General features: G+C 40.5%; 2 protein-coding genes and 1 pseudogene across 5 annotated transcripts in view; 2 read left to right on the forward strand and 1 right to left on the reverse strand.

The window, feature by feature from the left end:
• The window catches only part of LOC145496083 (uncharacterized), a 7,274-nt pseudogene extending 3,022 nt beyond the window's left edge, over positions 1-4,252 (reverse strand). The window contains exons 1-2 of the transcript XR_014050516.1: positions 2,032-4,252; positions 1-896 (exon numbers count right to left, since the gene is read on the reverse strand). The exon at positions 1-896 is cut by the window's left edge and continues 3,022 nt beyond it. The product of XR_014050516.1 is annotated as an uncharacterized LOC145496083 (transcript). The remainder of the gene's footprint in view (positions 897-2,031) is intronic.
• Positions 4,253-6,272: 2,020 nt separating this feature from the next.
• Positions 6,273-8,754, forward strand: LOC145496167 (uncharacterized). Its single transcript, XM_081475814.1, has 2 exons — positions 6,273-7,947; positions 8,566-8,754. The coding sequence occupies exons 1-2, from the start codon at positions 6,916-6,918 to the stop codon at positions 8,749-8,751; spliced, it is 1,218 nt and encodes a 405-aa protein (XP_081331940.1). The 5' UTR covers positions 6,273-6,915; the 3' UTR covers positions 8,752-8,754.
• A 2,704-nt stretch (positions 8,755-11,458) lies between these two features.
• Positions 11,459-18,020, forward strand: LOC145496166 (uncharacterized). 3 transcript variants are annotated; one of them, XM_081475812.1, is made up of 8 exons: positions 11,459-11,548; positions 12,479-12,599; positions 14,949-15,109; positions 15,219-15,295; positions 15,473-15,942; positions 16,301-16,601; positions 16,685-16,789; positions 17,017-18,020. In XM_081475812.1, exons 1-8 carry the CDS (start codon positions 11,526-11,528, stop codon positions 17,064-17,066), a joined length of 1,308 nt encoding a protein of 435 aa, XP_081331938.1. In that variant the 5' UTR covers positions 11,459-11,525; the 3' UTR covers positions 17,067-18,020. The 3 variants fall into 3 exon arrangements, with proteins under 3 accessions (XP_081331938.1, XP_081331939.1, XP_081331937.1); XM_081475811.1 differs by lacking the exons at positions 11,459-11,548; positions 12,479-12,599 and adding an exon at positions 12,630-13,984; XM_081475813.1 differs by lacking the exons at positions 11,459-11,548; positions 12,479-12,599; positions 16,685-16,789 and adding an exon at positions 12,628-13,984.
• Positions 18,021-19,109: the final 1,089 nt, after the last annotated feature.

Below are 19,109 nucleotides of genomic sequence, written 5' to 3' on the forward strand. Positions count from 1 at the left end.
GCAACTTCTTGACTGAAATTCTCTGGAAGAACACTCAAAGACACAAGAGCTTCTTTTTCTTGAGTAGAGAGTCTCTGAAAAGATGAATCAAAGAGGAATTCTAGCCTCAGATTGCTGGTATAATCTGGGTTGTCGTCCAAAATAGCGATAATATTACTTTCTTTATCTGCCATGAGTTCATCCAAAAATTGACTCGGTTGAGCATTATCTTCAGAAATGGAAGAACACAATAACTTAATGGCTAAAGGTACGTGCCCACAGATTTGGGTAATTCTGCTGCAGTCGGAAGAGGTCACATTTGGCGCCAGTAATCCGTGAACTAAGCTTTCAGAAGAGTGCTCGTCCAGTGGTCTTATTCTTACTGCCTGGAGGCCTTGGAAATGAATCTTCATAAATTCCAACGATTCCCTTGTGGTAAGGATGAATGTCACCCGTTCGTTCCGCCCGAGGATTTCTTCAAGAAGATTCACGACCTCCTCCGTAACGTTTGCCGCGCCACTCTTGAACAGATCGTCAGCATTATCAAGAATGAATACACAACGATCAACGATCCTGCTAAACAGTTCGCAAAGTTCGTCATCTAGCGAGAGAGGCTGAGATGATGGTTCGTTTGAAGAAGACTGCCGAAGAAAGCTAAGAAGCTTCGATGTCAGATCTGCTTTTGAACCAGACCCTCGTAATGAGAGGAAATAAAATAGGTAATCCTTCAGACTGAAGATGATGTCCCACATTAATTGCAATCGACGTCTTCCCGAATCCAGGCGAACCCCAGATCGACACAATTCGGGTAGATTCGGACGTCGCATGACCAATGATCTCGTCACATTCGTTCTGACGGCCAGTGAAGTGTGGAACAGTTGTAGGAAGACATGATCTCGGTAAAACGACTTTAGTATCTATGAAAAAAAATCGATATTTGAAGAGTAATTTACAACTTAAATATAAAACAACAGCGAGAAACATTATTACAATAGTTACCTTATTTGAACAAACTGTCCTGCACTATGTACTAAAATTGTAATGAAGTTTTTATCGGAAGTAAAGATGTTCAAGTAAGGTGTAAAACCAAAAACGTCATTAAGACTGAGGGTCAGAAAGTACCTTAAAAATATTTTACAACTGAAGCCCGCTAGTTCGAACTCGCAGGGAAAACGAAACATATTTCGAAATAGCCCATAATAGATGACGGGACGGGAAATCCAAGCGAAATGATTTTAAGCTCGAAATAACGAAGAATTCGCAGCACCTGAGTTCGAATTAGCAGGGTCCACCTGTATTTATTTTTCCTCGTCAGCTTCTTAGGAATATTAATATAAAGACAGGGATTTACGAATGAGGACGGCAAGAGAGGATGAAGTAGGAGAGGAAATCCCCGTACAGACCTTACTCTTAACGAAATCCTTCAAAGGTTATTTTTAGACAGGGTACCCAACAAGAGAGGATAAAGTAAGAGAAGTAATCTCTTATAAAGACCTTTCGCTTAAGGTAATCCTTCAAAAGGTATTTTAGACATTGCACACAATTTTCCCGTGGATAATGTTACCACATGCATTACGTGCATGTGTTGGTGGAGAATGAAAATACGTTAAAGCTGGTTAGGCCATACAGCTGAGAAAAATCCACCTGAGTAAAACCCGTGTCACAGAATTCACCATTTCTAACTCGCGAGAGATACCCTTGGGAATATATAGGGTATTTGATCCCCTACCCATCACCGTCTCCTTGCCCAGACGAATTCCTCTTAGGTTAGAACCAGATTCCCACGAACGCCCACGGCTGAGAATGCAACAACTTCCCCAAAATTTCTGCATACTGTTTGATATGGGTTTGCCTTTTTTTTTTACAACCTTAAAGGCTAATGTGATTACTATGACGTAAGACCAAGTTGATATTTTATTCAATATACATAGTGTTACTTTATTTTGATTTTAATTTTCTCGGAGATACTAGCCTATTTTTGGCTACTGAAAATCTGAGAAAAAATAAAGTTTTATGTATGTATATATGTATCTGAAGTTATTATAGAGTTACCTGATTTGTTGCTTTTGATTATGTCATCCACTTTTTCTTTCAGTTCCGCCAGGTCCTCAGTGATTCCTCTGCTTGCTCCAGTTGCTGCTTCAATGGTTTTCTCCGCAGTTATTCTAATTTCTTCCTTAACCTCATCTTTGTCAAATTGTAACTGTTTCGTCAGGTTGTCAAGTTCTTTCTCGGTCACTTTTCGATCTTCTAGTTGTTTCTGGTTTGACGGAATGATAACCGACGTGATGTGTTCCAGCTTGTCTTTCAACTCATCTTTGTCGCTCTTTAACTGGATCTTAAGGTCCTGAATCTCTTCCTTTCTTTCTGTGTCTGTTCTTTTCCGATCGTTCTGTCTTTCCTGCTTTGACTGAACAATATCTGACTGTATATCCAGTAGATGATCTGTCACCTCGTCTTGGAGGAATTTGTTTACTGCCTGCAACTCTATTCTGGTGTCTTCCTCTAACTGACGAACCTTTCTTGTGGGGAAGTCCGACTCAGTCAAACCTCCTACAGCATCAATGGAGTTTGTGTTCACTCCCAGAGCTTTAAACGCATCTTTAGCAAGTTGCACGTACTGGTCAAATGTGACCTTGATTATCTCAGAACCGTGTGAGTGACAAATCGAATTTCTAAGAAGACGAAGTTGATCAATCGCCAGTGCATAAGTTTCAGCCTCATTTCCACCCGGGCTTTTCACCGACGGATGAAAACTGCCATGAGGTAATCTTCTGGGCTTCACATGCAAGTCACTAAGTGTCCTGTGATGTCCTCTGCTGTCTGGTAGCGCGAAGGAGCGTGCGTAGATTGTCGCCTGGAACAAAGCGGTACCGTCCCATTCGTTATACGAGAGGTGTGCGGGAATTCTGGTGGTTCCACCTTCTGTGCGGAGAAACATGTTCCGCACAGTGATGGAGTCATCCCAGAGTTGGTAACCAGGGAGATATCCAAAGGTGTTGTCCCACATGGATTTGAATGTCTGACGTAAGGCTTTAGGAAAGTCATTCAGGACGATGGAAGCAAACTTGAAATAGTTCAACTGCTCGTCCCGATAAGGCGCTAAAGTCATTTTTCATCAGCAGCTGTTAAGACTGGTTAGGGGGGTTATCGGAGGCAATATCTTTAATAACACTTTTGGTAAGCTACCTGTAAAAATAATTTGTAAGGAGACACTATTCATGAAAGAAGAATAGTCGTCTGGTCTCTGCCAAAGCCAAACGTAAAGTCAAAAGAAGAAAGACATCTGTAGCACTGGCTGCCAATATGACTGATACACTAAAAACAATATTTCCAATCAATCAGTCAAGTGTTTTCGCCAAGAGCCACCCTGTGGCCCAATATCACAATATCATGACGTGATAACTTAACATGATGGGAACACGTTCGGCGGTTTAAATAACACGTAACGTCATAACCTTAAGTACAACTTATTGAGTAGTCAGCATCTTGTCTTAATACACAACCCTTGCAAGCCAGTTGAAAACCCTCCATCAAATGCCAGCATAGCCCAAGTTATTACAAATCACTGAACATTTTGAAATTCGCAGTATGTACTATTAAAGACGTTTAATGGTTTTTAAATCTGCTTTAGTAAGCAGGAACACTTACCACTCACTCCGGCGCCATATTGAAACAGTGACGTTTACGGAGCCGTCTTTTAAAATCTTTTGTCCAACAGTGGTTCTTACCGGATTCCTGCTGAATTGTAACTTGCTTTTTGTCCGACGTCTGGAGTGTAACTGGATTGAATACAAAGAGCTACTGTCGAGCTAATAATAAATAAACACTGAATAAATAAATGATTACGTTTAGAGACGAGGTTGGGTGCTCTTCGATTACATTAAATCTTGCATTTGGAATCAAAAAAGAAAATCTATGCACATACAAAATTACTATACCTTGGTTAATAACACAAAACTGTTTTGCAAGGTTTTATGTCGTCAATATGATCGGCAATAAACAGACTGAGTAAATCGCTTGTGTCGCAACGGAAAATATGCTGAGTCAACCTGCACTTAGTATGAGGGCCTCCCTAATTTAAGACCTGGAGTTGAAAATGTTATTGTTCTAACCGCTCGTACAATATAAGAATACAGTCGAACCTGTATGTAACGGCCCTGTATTAAGCGGTCACCCTTTAGTAAGCGGCCAGTTTTCAAAGTCCCGATTTCCGCTCATGCAAACGCTGTATTAAGCGGCCACGGCCACCCTACACAGTCCTATGTTTATCTTTCTTTGTAATTTTTACTTGTATTAAGCGGCCACCCTGGACGTAACAGCTATGAAATTGAATGTAGCAACTATAAACTGACGAAATGAGATACTTTGTTGTGAACTGTAAGTCATAGAAATAAAGTACTGCATACCGTAGAAGAGAAGAACACAATTTATTGTACAGTACTTTTACACAATGTTACGTATATTACACCGTTAAGTTACAAGTTGACACTGAACCTTGTTCAAAGCATTGATAGCTTGAAAGAGTGTTGATTGTCCTATTGTTTCCTTGCATGAAGTGTTTTAGTAGATACCCCATTTAAATTGACTTTAGACCACGCCCAGTGCGTAGCGGCCAGTTCCTCAAGTCCCGAGGTTGGCCGTTATATACAGGTTCGACTGTACACTGATTACTAGCAGCAGTCACTCTGCAAAAAGCCAAATATTCGGGTCCGCATACGGTATATATATCTTATTAGATGTTTTGGTGTGTAGTATCGCTGTATATTTTTACGACTGTGCAGTCTTTTGACGAGCCCCTAGGGGGAGTCAAAATACAAACAACGGGTAAAAATATACAGCGATACTACACACCAAGATATCTAATAAGAGATTTGTTATCCAACTGCTGTGGTCAATAAATTTATCAATGAAAGAGGGAGAGTGTGACAGTTTTGCGTGCGCGCGCCGACCTGTACGGCAAACAGGTTTTCTACTGTACAAATACACCAAACAGGTTTTCTACTGTACAATATCGCTGTATATTTGTACTGTTATTTGGACAGTATTCGCTGCAGTTTGATAATAAACTGAAGTATTTTAAGGTATTCAAGGACGCTTGACTCGTACGTCACCTTCGATCTTCTTGAAACACAAATCGGTGCCTTCATCTACGGGGACACAAATTATCAACTACTGCCGCTGATCTCAACTACTGCATCTTCTCAAAACATCTCCAACGGAAAGAGTTTGGATAAAAAATCGAGTGTTGAGTCGCATCTTAGGCCCTGTCCACAATACGTTGGAGGAATTTGAAAACGAAACTTTATTTCTCAGGTTAGGCCTTCTGTCCACACTAATCCGTCACGAAAATGGAGCTTAACTTTTCGAAAACGCTCTCCAAACCGGAGGAATTTGAAAACCCGGCTTTGCGTTTTAGTGTGGAGGGAGAACATTTTAAAAACGAAGCTTTTTCTAAACGATGACGTTACAATAGTCATGTGATTTCCCTGATCTAGTTCTATTCAAACACAAATTAAATGCAATGTGATTGTTGCGTTTTCAAATTTCTCCGGCGAAGTGTGGAAGGAAAACATTTGATGCGTTTTTAGCCCGCGGGGGGGGGGGGGGAGGGGGGGGCTCCCATATGGAGTGGACGGGGATGCTCGTCAGAAATTTTGAATTTAACCCCTAAAAGAGACCAATCTGGGCGTGGCCGAAGCTTATGCAGACCCCTAAAAGAGACCAGTTTATGAAACAGACAAATAAAAAGTACTTTGTTTATATGAATTGAGTAAAATTTAAAGAATCAAAATTCTTCCTGTTTTGTTATTTCTTCGCGTGCAACCCTTAACGAGACCTTGACGGCTAAAAATAATGACATTTTGCCCAGAACACCCTAAGCGTGACCAAAATCCGAAATTTACACCCCTAAGCGAGACGACGAGCATCCCCGTCCATTCCATATGGGAGTCCCCCCCGGGGGGCTTTTAGAGTGAAACCTCCGTTTTCAAATTCCTCCGTCGTAGTGTGGACAATGTCCAATAGTAGCCTTGTTCTATTTTAGTTTGTTACAATCGGTCTCCACGCAACACCAACATGTACGGTGTAACGGCTCAAAAGAAATCCGAGCAATGGGCAAAATGTACGCGCACTTTACATATCAAACCATCAGCTAAGGGATTTACCAGTTCCACTATCATTTCATTTTCTAGTATTTCGGCTTCTAGTGCTGCATCATCAAAAAATTGTACCGATCGCATAAGGCGCGTGTGAATGACGAAAACAAAATTCGACTCTTCAGTGCCATACGGACTCACATTTGGCGCGTTCTGTTGACCTCATATGGGACATATGGTGGTTTGGTGGAAAAATCATCCTTTGTCTCTTTTGCGCAGTGAGTTGGGAAGGAATCCGTGAAGAGGAGGGGAGACTTCATCGAGGACTATTTCACATTCACAGGAAATGCTTTAACCTGCTCATTCCATAGTAGTAACAAGCATGTTATAAAAGTTTGATTTTCTTAAATACTTGTGATTAAACACAAGTCGCTATACATTTATACCAAAACGTAACTCTCTAGTCCAATTCCTTTCATGCGTCATCCTGTCTCGCCCCAATCGCCTGAGTTCTCTTTTGCTCAAAATAAACAGAGAGGCAAAGAGCTAGAGTTGGAGACCTTTTGACCCAATCTGAAATATTCATATTATACGACAACCTCGTTCCCAGGGTCTCTCATCAGATGAGAGACCCTGGGAACGAGGTTGATTATACGAGAAATAGACCATTACATCACGTTAATATTTTTATCTAGCCAATAAGATTCAACCAAATCGGCGCAACATAAATATCGCAGAGCTCGCTCGGGGAGTCAATGCTAGTTGTTTATTTCACGAAGAAAAGCTTACCTTGGTCGATTTCTCGACTTTGGTTTAAACAATGTTATAATCTCTACCCATGGACTGTAGCGGTGATTCAGAGTGTTTCGAAGAAGCACTGAACGGTTTACTTGTAGATGTATTCCTTCAGTGTAACGTGGGCAGCATTTTAACAGCGACACTGAAGGCAAAGTGTTTTGAACACGGGATTGATTCTCAGGAAGAAAACCTGGTGGAATTGTTCCAAAAACTAAAGCAAAGACGGATCTTAGAGAAGGATAATGTAGATTTCCTGAAGCAGGTTGCTGAAGCTGGTCATAGAAAAGACGTCAAGAAGCGAATCGAAGAGTTTGAGGAGGGAGAATGGCGGTCCCGTGATCAATTAAACACTACAAATTCACGAGGATATGCGTTTAGATGGCCAGAAACGCTTGACTATGGATCAAATGCGCTTGCTCAAGTTCTACTTCGTTTTGTCCAGAACGAGGAACACATGAAAGATCGAGAAAAAAGCGCATTTTTCATTTACTGTGACGGACTGATCAAACCATCGTTGGATTTCAGCTCTTACATGAGGGATCCTTTCCTGTTGATTCAACAGCTCATGGATCATGGACTCATCGGTCCGAGAAATCTTGACTTACTCAAGAGATTTTTCAGTCTAGAGACCGTTCGAAAGCCAAAGGAAATCTCGATTTTACAATGCTTCGAAGCTGGAGCATTTTACAAACAAGTCTTGGAGACATATTGCGGGACTTCCCCTAATTCCACTCGCGAAACTGACGAGCCGTGGCACATACCATGGATAGAAACAGCTCGACTGATGAGACGAGTGATCAAGAAGAGTTTTAAAGGGACTAAGAGATTGCATGTCATTAGAAATCTTCTGCAGCATATCCTTGGGTCGGCGGACGAACATCGACTGATCAGCCGTCTGGTCGAAGAAGCATGTCTGGATAACAAAGGCAAGAAATGGCAAAACATTCTTAAGACATTGGTAATATCAGGAGAGATTTGCTGTTTGTTAGAACCGCCATGGCGTGAATTTAGAATCGCAGAGATATCAAGAGCTCTTGGCGTTTCGTCGGATCCAAAGATAGTTCTTCGAACGGTGGGTATAAATACTATCCATTAAATCAATTATTATAATTGCCCAGAGACCAACTACTCCTGGGAAAAACCCCGTTTCTATTTTTCTTGGCTGTGGTAAAAGCGGAAGTGCTTAGGTTACTTGGGAACTGCGCACAAGTTCAATCTGTTGTGTTACGCCACCAAAAATAGGTACACACTTGCGTACTTGTGTCACAGCCCTTTGATTACTTAACCAGTTACTTACCTCATTTGATGCCTTGTCGAAATGTAATCGCAAAATGTTTGCATGTGATATATTAGAGCGACATGTTCCCTTAAACCAGTCTTACACCTGGTTTTATCGTCACGTCTTTGCCTGGCTCCTAAAAGTAGACTTTCTTAGCATTTGCCTACTAGCCCTATCCCCGTTGCGACGTTTGAGCTGAGAGACGCCGGAACTCGCTTTCTTGATTTATTTAGGTGGGAAAGCATCCTGGGTCTCAGATAAACAATGTGACAAAGAGTATAGATAAAGATTTCAGCTTTACATCAGACTTCTTGTTAATTGGGAAAAATTATGGTTTGTTTGTGGTTGTGATTTCTATCATCAGAACTATTCATTGCATGTGTTACAGAATTTCTCTTTTATTTTCTGCAGCATGACTTCAAAAATTTCCTCAAACAGAAGGAGGTTCTCCTGAACTTGGAAAGAGAAACAATGAAGACTGAAGACGATATTCAACAGATTACATGGCAGAAGAATGAACTAAGTGACGACAGAGATGAAGATGATGACTTGGAATTGCTAAACAATTTCTTCAAGGGTATCACTCTGTTCCACTAGGAACGTTTATCGTTGTTGACGATCTCCACAACTCAGAAACCTGTTGGTGAACAACAAACTGAGACATTGAATGTTCAGACGAGATTTTCATCGCGAATTTCGTACATGCGATGGATTGAATCCCGTAACACTCGCAGTTCATAGAGCAATGATCGTTTACGTCCATGTTTAAACGTCTAGTGAAGCATGTGAATGGGAGTTGGCTAGGAGTATGAAACTCAGTCAAGTAAACAGAAAAGTCTCATTTCTGTTTTTTTTTAACTGCGTGTCATACTCCTAGCCATCTCTCATTCACATGCAACACTGGACGTTTAAAATAGGAACGTAAACGATGCTGCGAGTGTTGACGGATTCAATGACTGATCGCATGTACGAAATGCACCAATTTCGCGATGAAAACTTTGTCTGCACATTCATTTCTCAGTTTTGCCGTTTACCAGCAGGTTTCTGAGTTGTGGATCGTCAACAGTGGTAACCGTTTCCAGTGGAACGGTTGCACAGTTTACGAGTAAATCAAAGAAAATACGTACCACTTAGCCTGCGTAGCCTGCGTTTCCGTGGGGTTTGGGAGCAAAGAAAGACCGAGGAACGGGATTTTCGGTGTTTTGCCCGCGCGAAAAATGGGGCGAGAGCCAAAAAGCGAAAGAGGGGGGTGGGGGAGGGGAAGGAAACCCTCCCCCACCCCCCTCTTTCGCTTTTTGGCTTTCGCCCCATTTTTCGCGTGGGCAAAAAACCGAAAATCCCGTTCCTCGGTCTTTCTTTGCTCCCAAACCCCACGGAAACGCAGGCTACGTACCACTCATCTTCTGATGAAATAATGTTAGCAAATTCCGAATGGGTCAGTGTAAGAAGAAAAGAAAAGGGAAAGTTTTTAAAATATCTCTTTTACTGATGACTAAATAATTCTAAGTAAAAAATACATTGTAACCGATGTCTCGATATGACGAACTTGATGCAGAATGCCAACCAAATGGTTCCTCATCCCAGTTGAACTAGTTTTTACAGTTTTCACTTTCTTTGCTAGTCCAGTAAATCGTTATTATCTAAGCTGTATACCACAACTATCTATAAGTTTACCCTTTTTTTTGTTTCAATGGTCCATTCCCATAATGGAATGTGCCTGCAGGGAATCATGGTAGTTGTATTCATCATTATGGACTGGGTATCTGTTTTGATGAATACAACTCCCATGGTTCACTGCAGGCGCGTCTCATAGAGGAAGTTGGCCATAAGCCAATTGGGAAAAGACAAGATTGTAGAATACAAGCCGAAATCATGCGATTTACTACTTATGTTTTTGAGTGTTTGTCCAACATCCTGAGTGATTATATGAGTCTCATATGCAATTATGGTTTGCTTAATAAGCCACTAGTTTAATTAGATTTTAGATGAATTTTGGGAGGTTGAATAATCAATTACCATAGATTTTACAACTGGAATAGAAAGCGTTTTTTATCAGTTCCGTTTAGACTACTGGTAATGCGAGCTTCGGTTTAGGAAAACGAGGAAAGCTGCTAGGCAAAGAGTGTTCATGATCAATTAAAATCATTTAACAGTGGGAACAGAGTATCTTAGTAAAATATAGATTAGCCTCGTAAAGATACATTGCTTATATAGAGATAACGCAAAACCGAATAGGATCGAGAATAGGAAACGTTCTCATAAATTAACCTAAGTGGAACTTACTGTTGTGTAACTGGTCTGCTTGTACCAGACCCCTACTGGTGACCAGGAAAATTGACCTAATTAGATTCAAATATTCTAATAGATGTGAAGCAGTGTTTCTAGTTTTAATATCGAGTTTTTCCTTTATCTCTATAATTTAGTAAGTGTTAGTATTACTAAAGGATGTTTGTAAAAATCTCAGTATGCAATGTAATAGTACAGTAAATTAAAAAAAGATATAGTCATCAGAAACTCCGTTTGATTCAATTTAATGAGTGTAAAGCAAATTGTCAGGGAACAGGAGAGAGACGACCTAAAGCCGTACCCATCATCAAATGTTAGCCAAACGCTATTTGATCAAGCTATCGTAAGAATTAACCAAAAAAATTATCGAAAAGACAAAACGTTCATATCGACGGCGATCAATTTCATGCCACGTCGGGGGTGACTTCAAACTTGAGGGTTGTCCCAGCGGGTTCTGTGCTTACCTGTCGGAATGCGCCAGGGCGAGCCAAAAAAAACACTACTCACACTTGCCTCTAACGGGCTACGACTTGTAATATGCGAGGACCTGGGTCGTATGCACCTCCAGTGTTGTGTATGTGAAACTGCTGTTTATGTGTTAAGCTTTTCAAGTAAGCGCAAACACATGTGCTAGGGAAAAGAAATGTCTCAAATATGTAGGTTTACTTAGCATAAGTATTGGAGCTTTCCTTACGTATACGAAGACTGACTGCTTAATAGTCATAATAGCCTCGGCCTCCTCGCAGCACTAGACTTTCGGCACAGCATGCGTGGTGTTACGGCACAAAAGATTATCCGTTAAAAGCATCGATTCAAGTTGAACCATTGTGGTGAAGCTATCTTGGGTTACTTCTGCTCTGATAACACTTAGAAGGTCACAGCTTGTGCCGCTAATTGGTTAGAATGATTCATTCACAACAATGGCTATTGTTGTGTTAGTCAAAGAAGTGTCTTGACAACCAAAACAACCGACTGGCGACCACATGCATTTTTGCGCGTAGTGGATGTCTGCCGGCGTTGTGTGTCGTCTTTTACGTTTAACACAATAGCGTTGGATTCCCAAACGTTTGCCACGGTGTAGGAAAATGCCAGAGCCTCTCCGTAACAGGTATGAATTCCATCGCTTCGTTTCGGCTTTATGTAAGCAGCAGCTAACGAGTTTCTCAAAGCGTCGTCTTCTATTTCAGTTGGCGCAGTTTGGCTTTTTACAAAAAGATTGAATTTCATTTTTTTGGTTAGAATGTTAGGAGGTATACTTGCGTATACAGGAAAGCGGAATCTATTTTATTAGCCAGGAGAGGTTTGTAGTGCAATTGAAATTAGAGTTCCTTTGAGATAAAGCAAATTGTGTTCGATCACAATTATTATTATTAATTTGAGTGAACGTCAAACAAAATCGGTAACTCTAGGACATTGTTGAAATCCGTTTAGCGTTCCCAGTTTATCTCAAATCGAGACAATGTAACTAACTGTATTACTCTAAACTTTCTAATTTTCTTCTTTTCGTCAATACCTGAAGTAATCGAACGCAATTACATGTCTTAGCGAACGGGGAATTCAGTGGAGTCCCATTTCGCGACATTAAGTTTACTTACTGCCAAGTCCAGCAGCCTTGTTTACAAAAGGATTTCGGCAGTGTTTCCTGTTTAATAAATACAGCGCAAATTGTGAGCCATAGCCACCATATTTGAAGCAGATTTCCACTCGGGAACGGCTGCCATGAAAGTTTTTTCGTTGAGGCGACGTTTCATATTGAATCATTTCCGGTTTTCTGACACGCGCTTCAAACCACAGGAAAATAGTGATGAAAAAAAGTGTTATTGTTGTGAATTCACTTCTCTCTCTGTCTTTGAATCACAACTTACTAATAATTGCACGGAAATGTAGCCTGAAAGACGTGTTTCTTTGAAATGGTGTTTTAAAATATGAGATCGGACAGCTCGATATGTCTGAAAAGGAGTGTTGCGTTACCAAATTAGTGTCACACAATTTCATGTCGCTCATGACTATTCACACACATTTATTTATTAATTTCTAGAATGAAGCAGGATAGACTGCGGCGAGAGACGCAAGAAAAGTATGAACGGTCGTTATTTACTCCAGCAGGATTGAAAACGTTCAGGCTGCAGCCATCTATTGACAATACATCAATTATGAAGGTGCGTTTTTTACACTGGTCCAGAGGTTTTCTTTCCTCACTATCAGTTACCTACATGACGTAGATGTGCGTTGTTATACCTTTAAACTTTGAAGCACTCACTGTAAGACTTCACTTGGTTTTGTGTCTGTCTGATCAAATTTTAGAACGTTCTATTCTGTCCTACTAGTTTGTCTGTCTGTTTGATTAAAACAGAAGATTTATACACGAAATACGTTGTTTACCAACGACTACCGGAATAAGTTCCTGTAACGCGCGCGGGCGAACATGTTACGTCTGCTACGCAACACGCGAGATTCTTTCGATCCCAGTAGGTGCGTGTAGGCAAAGAGTGAGTGCATTGTTTCTAAATTTGATTTCATGAGCTAAACATCTATTGGTGTCGTTCTTCTTGAACAAAAATGTTTCCTTGATTACCCGTTTTTACTCGGAGACGCAGATTCCCCCACGTTTCGTCATTTTTTTAAACCCTGTACCTGCAGCTGTCTTATTCTTCAAATTTGCATTATGAAGCAAGAGCTAAGTGAACCATGCTTCCGGTGATTTTGTGCAAACTACACCACAGTGACCCCAACAATAATGGTTTTATTTCTCACTTTTTCTAGCTTGTCTTGATGACCATCTCCAACGTTTTACTACGTCGTAGAATAATTACAATAGAGGCGAAATATAAATAAGCTTCAATCTTATTGTTCCTACAAATTTTTATACCATGAAATTGGACAAAGTAGTCGGATGAAGCTATCTAAATACAGATTGTATTTCAATCTACTTTATTGACTTTGCAACCAGCTGTTAAGAAAATATCGCCAAAGGATTTAAGTGGTTTGTCTATTTCGAGCTATTGACAAGAAAACTTGCTTCTTTTCTCTTAAGTGTCAACAATTGGTTCCCAAGCAACTACGCTGAAAATGTACTTGATGTTTTGTAATGGAAATGTTCCTTCGTTTTGTAATCAAGTTTTGAATTATAGATATGCTTTGTGTGTAGCAAGTCAACCATACACGTATAACTTAAACTTGCTGGCTTTTTCATCAACAAGCTCAAGGGAATCACAACGGAGAAAGAAAGGTTAATTATAAAAAGTGATTTGATGCAAATTCACTCACTCTTCTCGGATACCGTGCCTGTTACACCAGCATCTGGAAAAAAACTGAGAAAATGCGTGAAAAACTAGCACCAGTTAAATGCATCGTTCAAGAAAAGAACGCAAATTTAGATGTGGATATTATTAGACGAGATCGAGCTATTCTGTACCGCGTACAGCCAAGGAAAGTTCTTACTGTGCGTAACGAAGCTTTGAAATGGAAGAAAACTCCAGCTGGGCAAGTGGAGCAGTTAATCAATGTCGCTCTGGAACAAAATGGCAATCAATCCAGTTCAAAGGTTGTTTGTGTAATGTATAAAATCTGTTTGTTTGTATGAAGTAAGATTGAAGTGAGGTCGCTTTGATCTGTTACGGTCCAGAGCCCTCGGCAAGATTGAAAATATACCTTACCCGTGATTTTTAACATGGAACGGTTCAGTAAGTGTATTGCGCTCGTTCCCAGTTACTATAATCCAGCTAATCATAGATGAGATGGTTGGACATTGTAGCGGGTTAGACAAGATTATTGGTTCTATTGGTGCAGGCAAGCCTTGGACTATTTCTGGGCCTTTGCATTTAAATTGCGTCATTATTACGAAAATTCAGTAGTATACGTTTGTCTAGCGCATAAATGCACAATACTTTTGACGCTTGCAGTTGTGATTTTTTTGTATTTATATCTGTTCCGAGGCCTATATTCATTGTCAAAGACATCTGCATGTTTGTTTTCAAGTATTTTTTTATTCGCAGGTGTAAATTAAGGCGAATGAATTCAACAGTTGTTAACTGGGTTCTTTTTTTCACCTCAATTGAGTTATCGACTGAATTCTTACTGCGCTGCTTTCATCATTTACATGTACGGAACAGACCTATGAATATTATTTTAATTTAGCTTAGAACCTTGTGTTATATCTTTAAACGTCATCGTTTATTTACCTTGCATGACAGAATTTAATTTTGTGGGTTAATGAAACCTTTTTCGTCATCGCCTTTATTCCAGTTTTCGATTGTATTTGGGCAAAGAGTGATAAACAAGTTATTTCTCTTCTCAAAATCAATACCCTGTCAAGCGACTCGTATCCCAACTTATCTCTCTCGCACGTACTAAACCCTCGCGAGTTTACTCGCGCGACGCACTTTCATATAGTTTATACCACGTTTCTCTGTCTGTATTCTTGTATATGTATGGTAACGTTGGCAGCTGTGTGTTAAGTATTAAAGGTCCTCCTGCAATGAAATAAACATTGTTCTTCTTGTTACCAGTATCAGTCAAGGCCATCCAGTACAGCGTCATCCGCTGGCCAGTCTCAAAGGCGCAGTTCTACCCCCCATCCTCCAGCACCTACCGCTCAGAGGTCCGGAAGCGCTGGAAGGACCAATGGAGCGAGGAACCAAGTGACAAGGTCCATCGGTACACAGACAAGGTGCGGTTTTTGTTCTCACAGCCAGGATGAAAGTCGTTTAAATTGCTTTGGAAAAATTCCGTTATTATTTTAACTGATGGGTAAATGTTTTTGTGTCATTGCTTTGCAGTCTTGAGAGGGCAGCTAGCGCAGGCGCAGTAAGGGAGAAACCACCCGCTTCAGATAACAGATCACGTGACAGGGCAGGTAATAAATTTACGTCTGTAATAGTTAAGAAAGAACCTCATCTATATTTTAGTTTTGCTGATATTTCAAAAGTAAGGTGAGTTTCTTTTATTTTGAAATGGATTGAACAAACTCTTTCGCACCATCTTGTAAGAGACGTGATGTATTTACCTTTTCTTTTGTCTCGTTACTTTTCAGGCTCGTCTCTTAGCAACCACAGCGTAACCTACAGTTCACGCAGTACCTCTTGTCAGCCCACTCGCATGTATCACAGCGAAGGCATCCGAAGTGCAGCGAAGCTAAACCGACCGCCGAGCAAGGTCTATGTGTGCCAAGAAGAACGAGATCGGGCCCAATCGGCAGGCCTCCAGCGCGCAAAGTCTCCGTCGAGATTCGACGGAACTCCTGTTGAACTGCCTGGGTTTATGAAATCTAACTACTTCCTTCATCATGAAGATTTGAGCATGGGACAGAAACAGTACATCTGGGGCGTGGCACGGATTTACTCCGTCACACAACTTATGAGTTTGAAACAGAGACAGTACCAAAATCTGCTGGATTACGAGTTCAGCAGAAGAATTCAGAATAAGGAATTGAAAGAGCACGAGAGAGTTAAAGAGTGGAAGGATTACCAGCGCTACTCCAGGTTTATAAAGAGATATGAACAGGTGATATGTATTACACGATAGTCTCGTTTTTAAGTTGTGCGTAATGCAATCCATATTTAACATCACCGTCGCAGTAATCCTCCCCTCCTAATAGATTCTTTGATTCTTCTAGTCATCATCTGCGATCCCTTCTCTCCTCGTGGAGAATGGGGCCATTAATCCTCCTCCTCTAAGTCAATCTGTCTCTGGCCGCGACCTCTGCGATTTTTCGAGTACCGTTCTACAAAATGAAACAGTTGTTGTGGGCCTTCCTGTGGCGTATGTATGTATAGTTTTCAAAACAAAGAGATATTGTCAGTGGGTGTCCTGTGATATAAGTATAGTCACTGTACATAGAGTCTTGTTGTGTTCTCCACAGAGAATTCCTCGGAACAAGTTGAACTCGGCACGGTCTCCTTGTGAAGAAGCTTCTCATGTTCACAAACACATGATCAAAGGTTGGACAACAGATCCGCACGCAAACGAGGCTTACCGACCCTCCAGTAGAACAAGCTACAGCGCCAAACAGCGGCAAGTACATCCTGAGTACCACTCGGACAGTAGAGACGATAATGGAGGGCAGGAATCCACTGACAATGAAACCGAGGAATACAGGCTCAGGTTGATTATTTTGCCGGGTGAGAAAGAGGAGAGTGGAACCGAGGGCGATTATGCGGCAGGTTGGTTACGTCAGTTTTTCATTTCCAGACCAACGTACCTTAGGAAAAATGAAATAAATAATGGTTTTTTTGTCTAAATGTAGAATCTGGGGAAATCGGACAGGCAAATTCATCGTGCGTCGAGGAAGATGGCAATCAGAATGTACAAAATGAAAACGATGATGTTAAAGAATCTCTTGAGCAAACAGGTAATACGAGTTGAGGATCAAACTGAGATGACAAGGTAACAATGAGCTAAAATAAGAGCCTGGTGAGATCACCTAAAAAGCGGTAATATTGAGGTAAAACTTCACGAAAAGTAACACTCGTTTTTAATAAGGCAAAGGTTTGCTTCTAAGGGCAGTAAATGCGAGAAGCAATTTTTGGGATTTCCAGCCTTTTCCTTTTCACTTAGACATTTGGTTTTTTATTGCAGAGGACGAAAAAGCAGAAAAAACCGCATATGAAGATGACAACTGCCTTTGACAAGGACCTGGAAGAGTAGATTCTTTATATAGTTTGTAGTGGTGGAGCCAACTGAAATGACAATCTAACAAGGAAAGTTACGTAAATCATCTGTACCTGTCAGTCGTTCAACAAAATTGGAACTCATTGATACATGCAGATCTGAACTGAAAAGTAAGGTTTGACTTCCACTGTGGCTGCATTGCAGGAATCTGCGGGCAATAAACGGCAGTCTTCTAGCTATATTAGACGTTTTAACTCTTTTTGATTTCTTGTTTAGAGTCTATCGTACAGTTTCTTAGTACACTTTGTCCGCGATTAAGCAGGGGCGTTGCCAAGCCACAAGCTGACGAACTACTTGATAACTTCATGTACGATTCATGAAATGACTGAACCTTAACGTTCTCTCTTTATCTCTTTCTTGTAAAGAAATTTAAGGCAAATATTTGAGAAGCATACAAAATATGATCAATTTTGGACGTTGACTTTCAACAAAGTTCTCATAACTGCACTCCAGTTAATTTTATGGTAAGTCGTGAGGAGAATTTATGTTTTGATTTTGAGACTGTAAGGGTTAGCGAGTACTTTTGAAAACTGAGTTTTGGGTGTGATCCCAGAAGCAAGTGGGTTTTAGGTTTTTACTTAGTTAAAAGGTTACTACAGAAGTATTATTTTTGTTAATAAAATACCAGAGAGTGCAATATATTATAAATCACCTGATCGACAATTCCTCATCAAAATTGTCAGGAAAAAACTGAGGGTATTTACCACGATTGGAAGTAAATAGCACTCGTTGTTGACCAACGATTAGGTGAATAATTACCGTAGTGTATAACAAACCAATGGGATGTTGAGGGTGGCGAGTAAAGATTATGCTCTCAAATGCAGGGTTAAAAATATATGTGGTCATATGTTCATGGGTGACTTGACAGCGAGCGAGGATTGGTTTTGTATTTATCATTAAAAGAGTGAAAATGCTTAAAGTTGTGAAGTGTCTTTGTTTTTGGTTTTGAATGGCTGGCTTAAATAAGTTTGCACACTGCTAAAACAAAGAAGCAAGAATGTGAAATAGCTCTTTCGTTTACACTGTTGAACTCTTGCGTTCATCGTCTAATAATTTCTTTTAGGCCCTGACGACCCTGACATTAATGCTCAGTCAGCGTACATATTAGGCTTGCCTATTTTCTCCCTTTGTCTCTTTTTACGAACACCACACAGGAAAGTGACAATTTTAAGGTTACTTCAAACCTTCGTGGGAGTCCTCCAGAAAAAATTTCGTACGCGCGCTGTTTTCAAGGAAACCGCCACAAACTATATATCAACAGAAAAGTTATAAAATGTAGAATTCGATAAAATTATGTTTTGTTTTGGATTTTGCTTTCCAAAGGCGGCAGAGGCCGTCAACTCCAAAATGACCGACTGACGTTCCAGCGAATTAATCGGGTATCAAATGCGATCGTCCACGCAAAATAACTGTGCAGTGTTAATCACAAAGCCTCAATCTCCAAAAGCGTGTCAGCATTTTCTTTTATTTCTATTGGTTATCTTTTTATAGATCTGTCAAGTTCGACTATCGAAAAATTCGCGTAACCTGTTACGTTAAAGGCCGCCACGAAGAAAGTATTTAAAATAAAGGAATTCGCTGACACGCTTTTGTTCCATATCTATCAGTGAATGTTCTGACCAAATTTCATGGAAAACCGTCAGATCTGCATACCCTATTAATTCAATTAAAGAGAAGGGATTCTCTCCCAAAACGAGTGCGAGTTTTCGCCTTCTAAAGATTTATAAACATATCACGCCTTCACAGAGGAATGTGTCAACTTGAAAGCCGCGAGCCAATGAAATAACAGAACCCCTAGTGTTCACAGTATGCAAACTTGTACTTCGCGGACATTAATTTTCTTGACCAAAAAAAAAAAATCGACCAATATAGCCCCGCGAAGGCATTTTCCCCTTGGTACTCGATTAACTTGTAGAAGCAGACCGTCTTCTCGTGATCAGGAACATAATATCATTGTCGTGATCTGCTAAAATTCTGCTCCGGCCTTTTCTGTTCTGCTG

The sequence above is a fragment of the Orbicella franksi genome, chromosome 8, assembly GCF_964199315.1.
Source record: "Orbicella franksi chromosome 8, jaOrbFran1.1, whole genome shotgun sequence".
Lineage (NCBI taxonomy): Eukaryota > Metazoa > Cnidaria > Anthozoa > Scleractinia > Merulinidae > Orbicella > Orbicella franksi.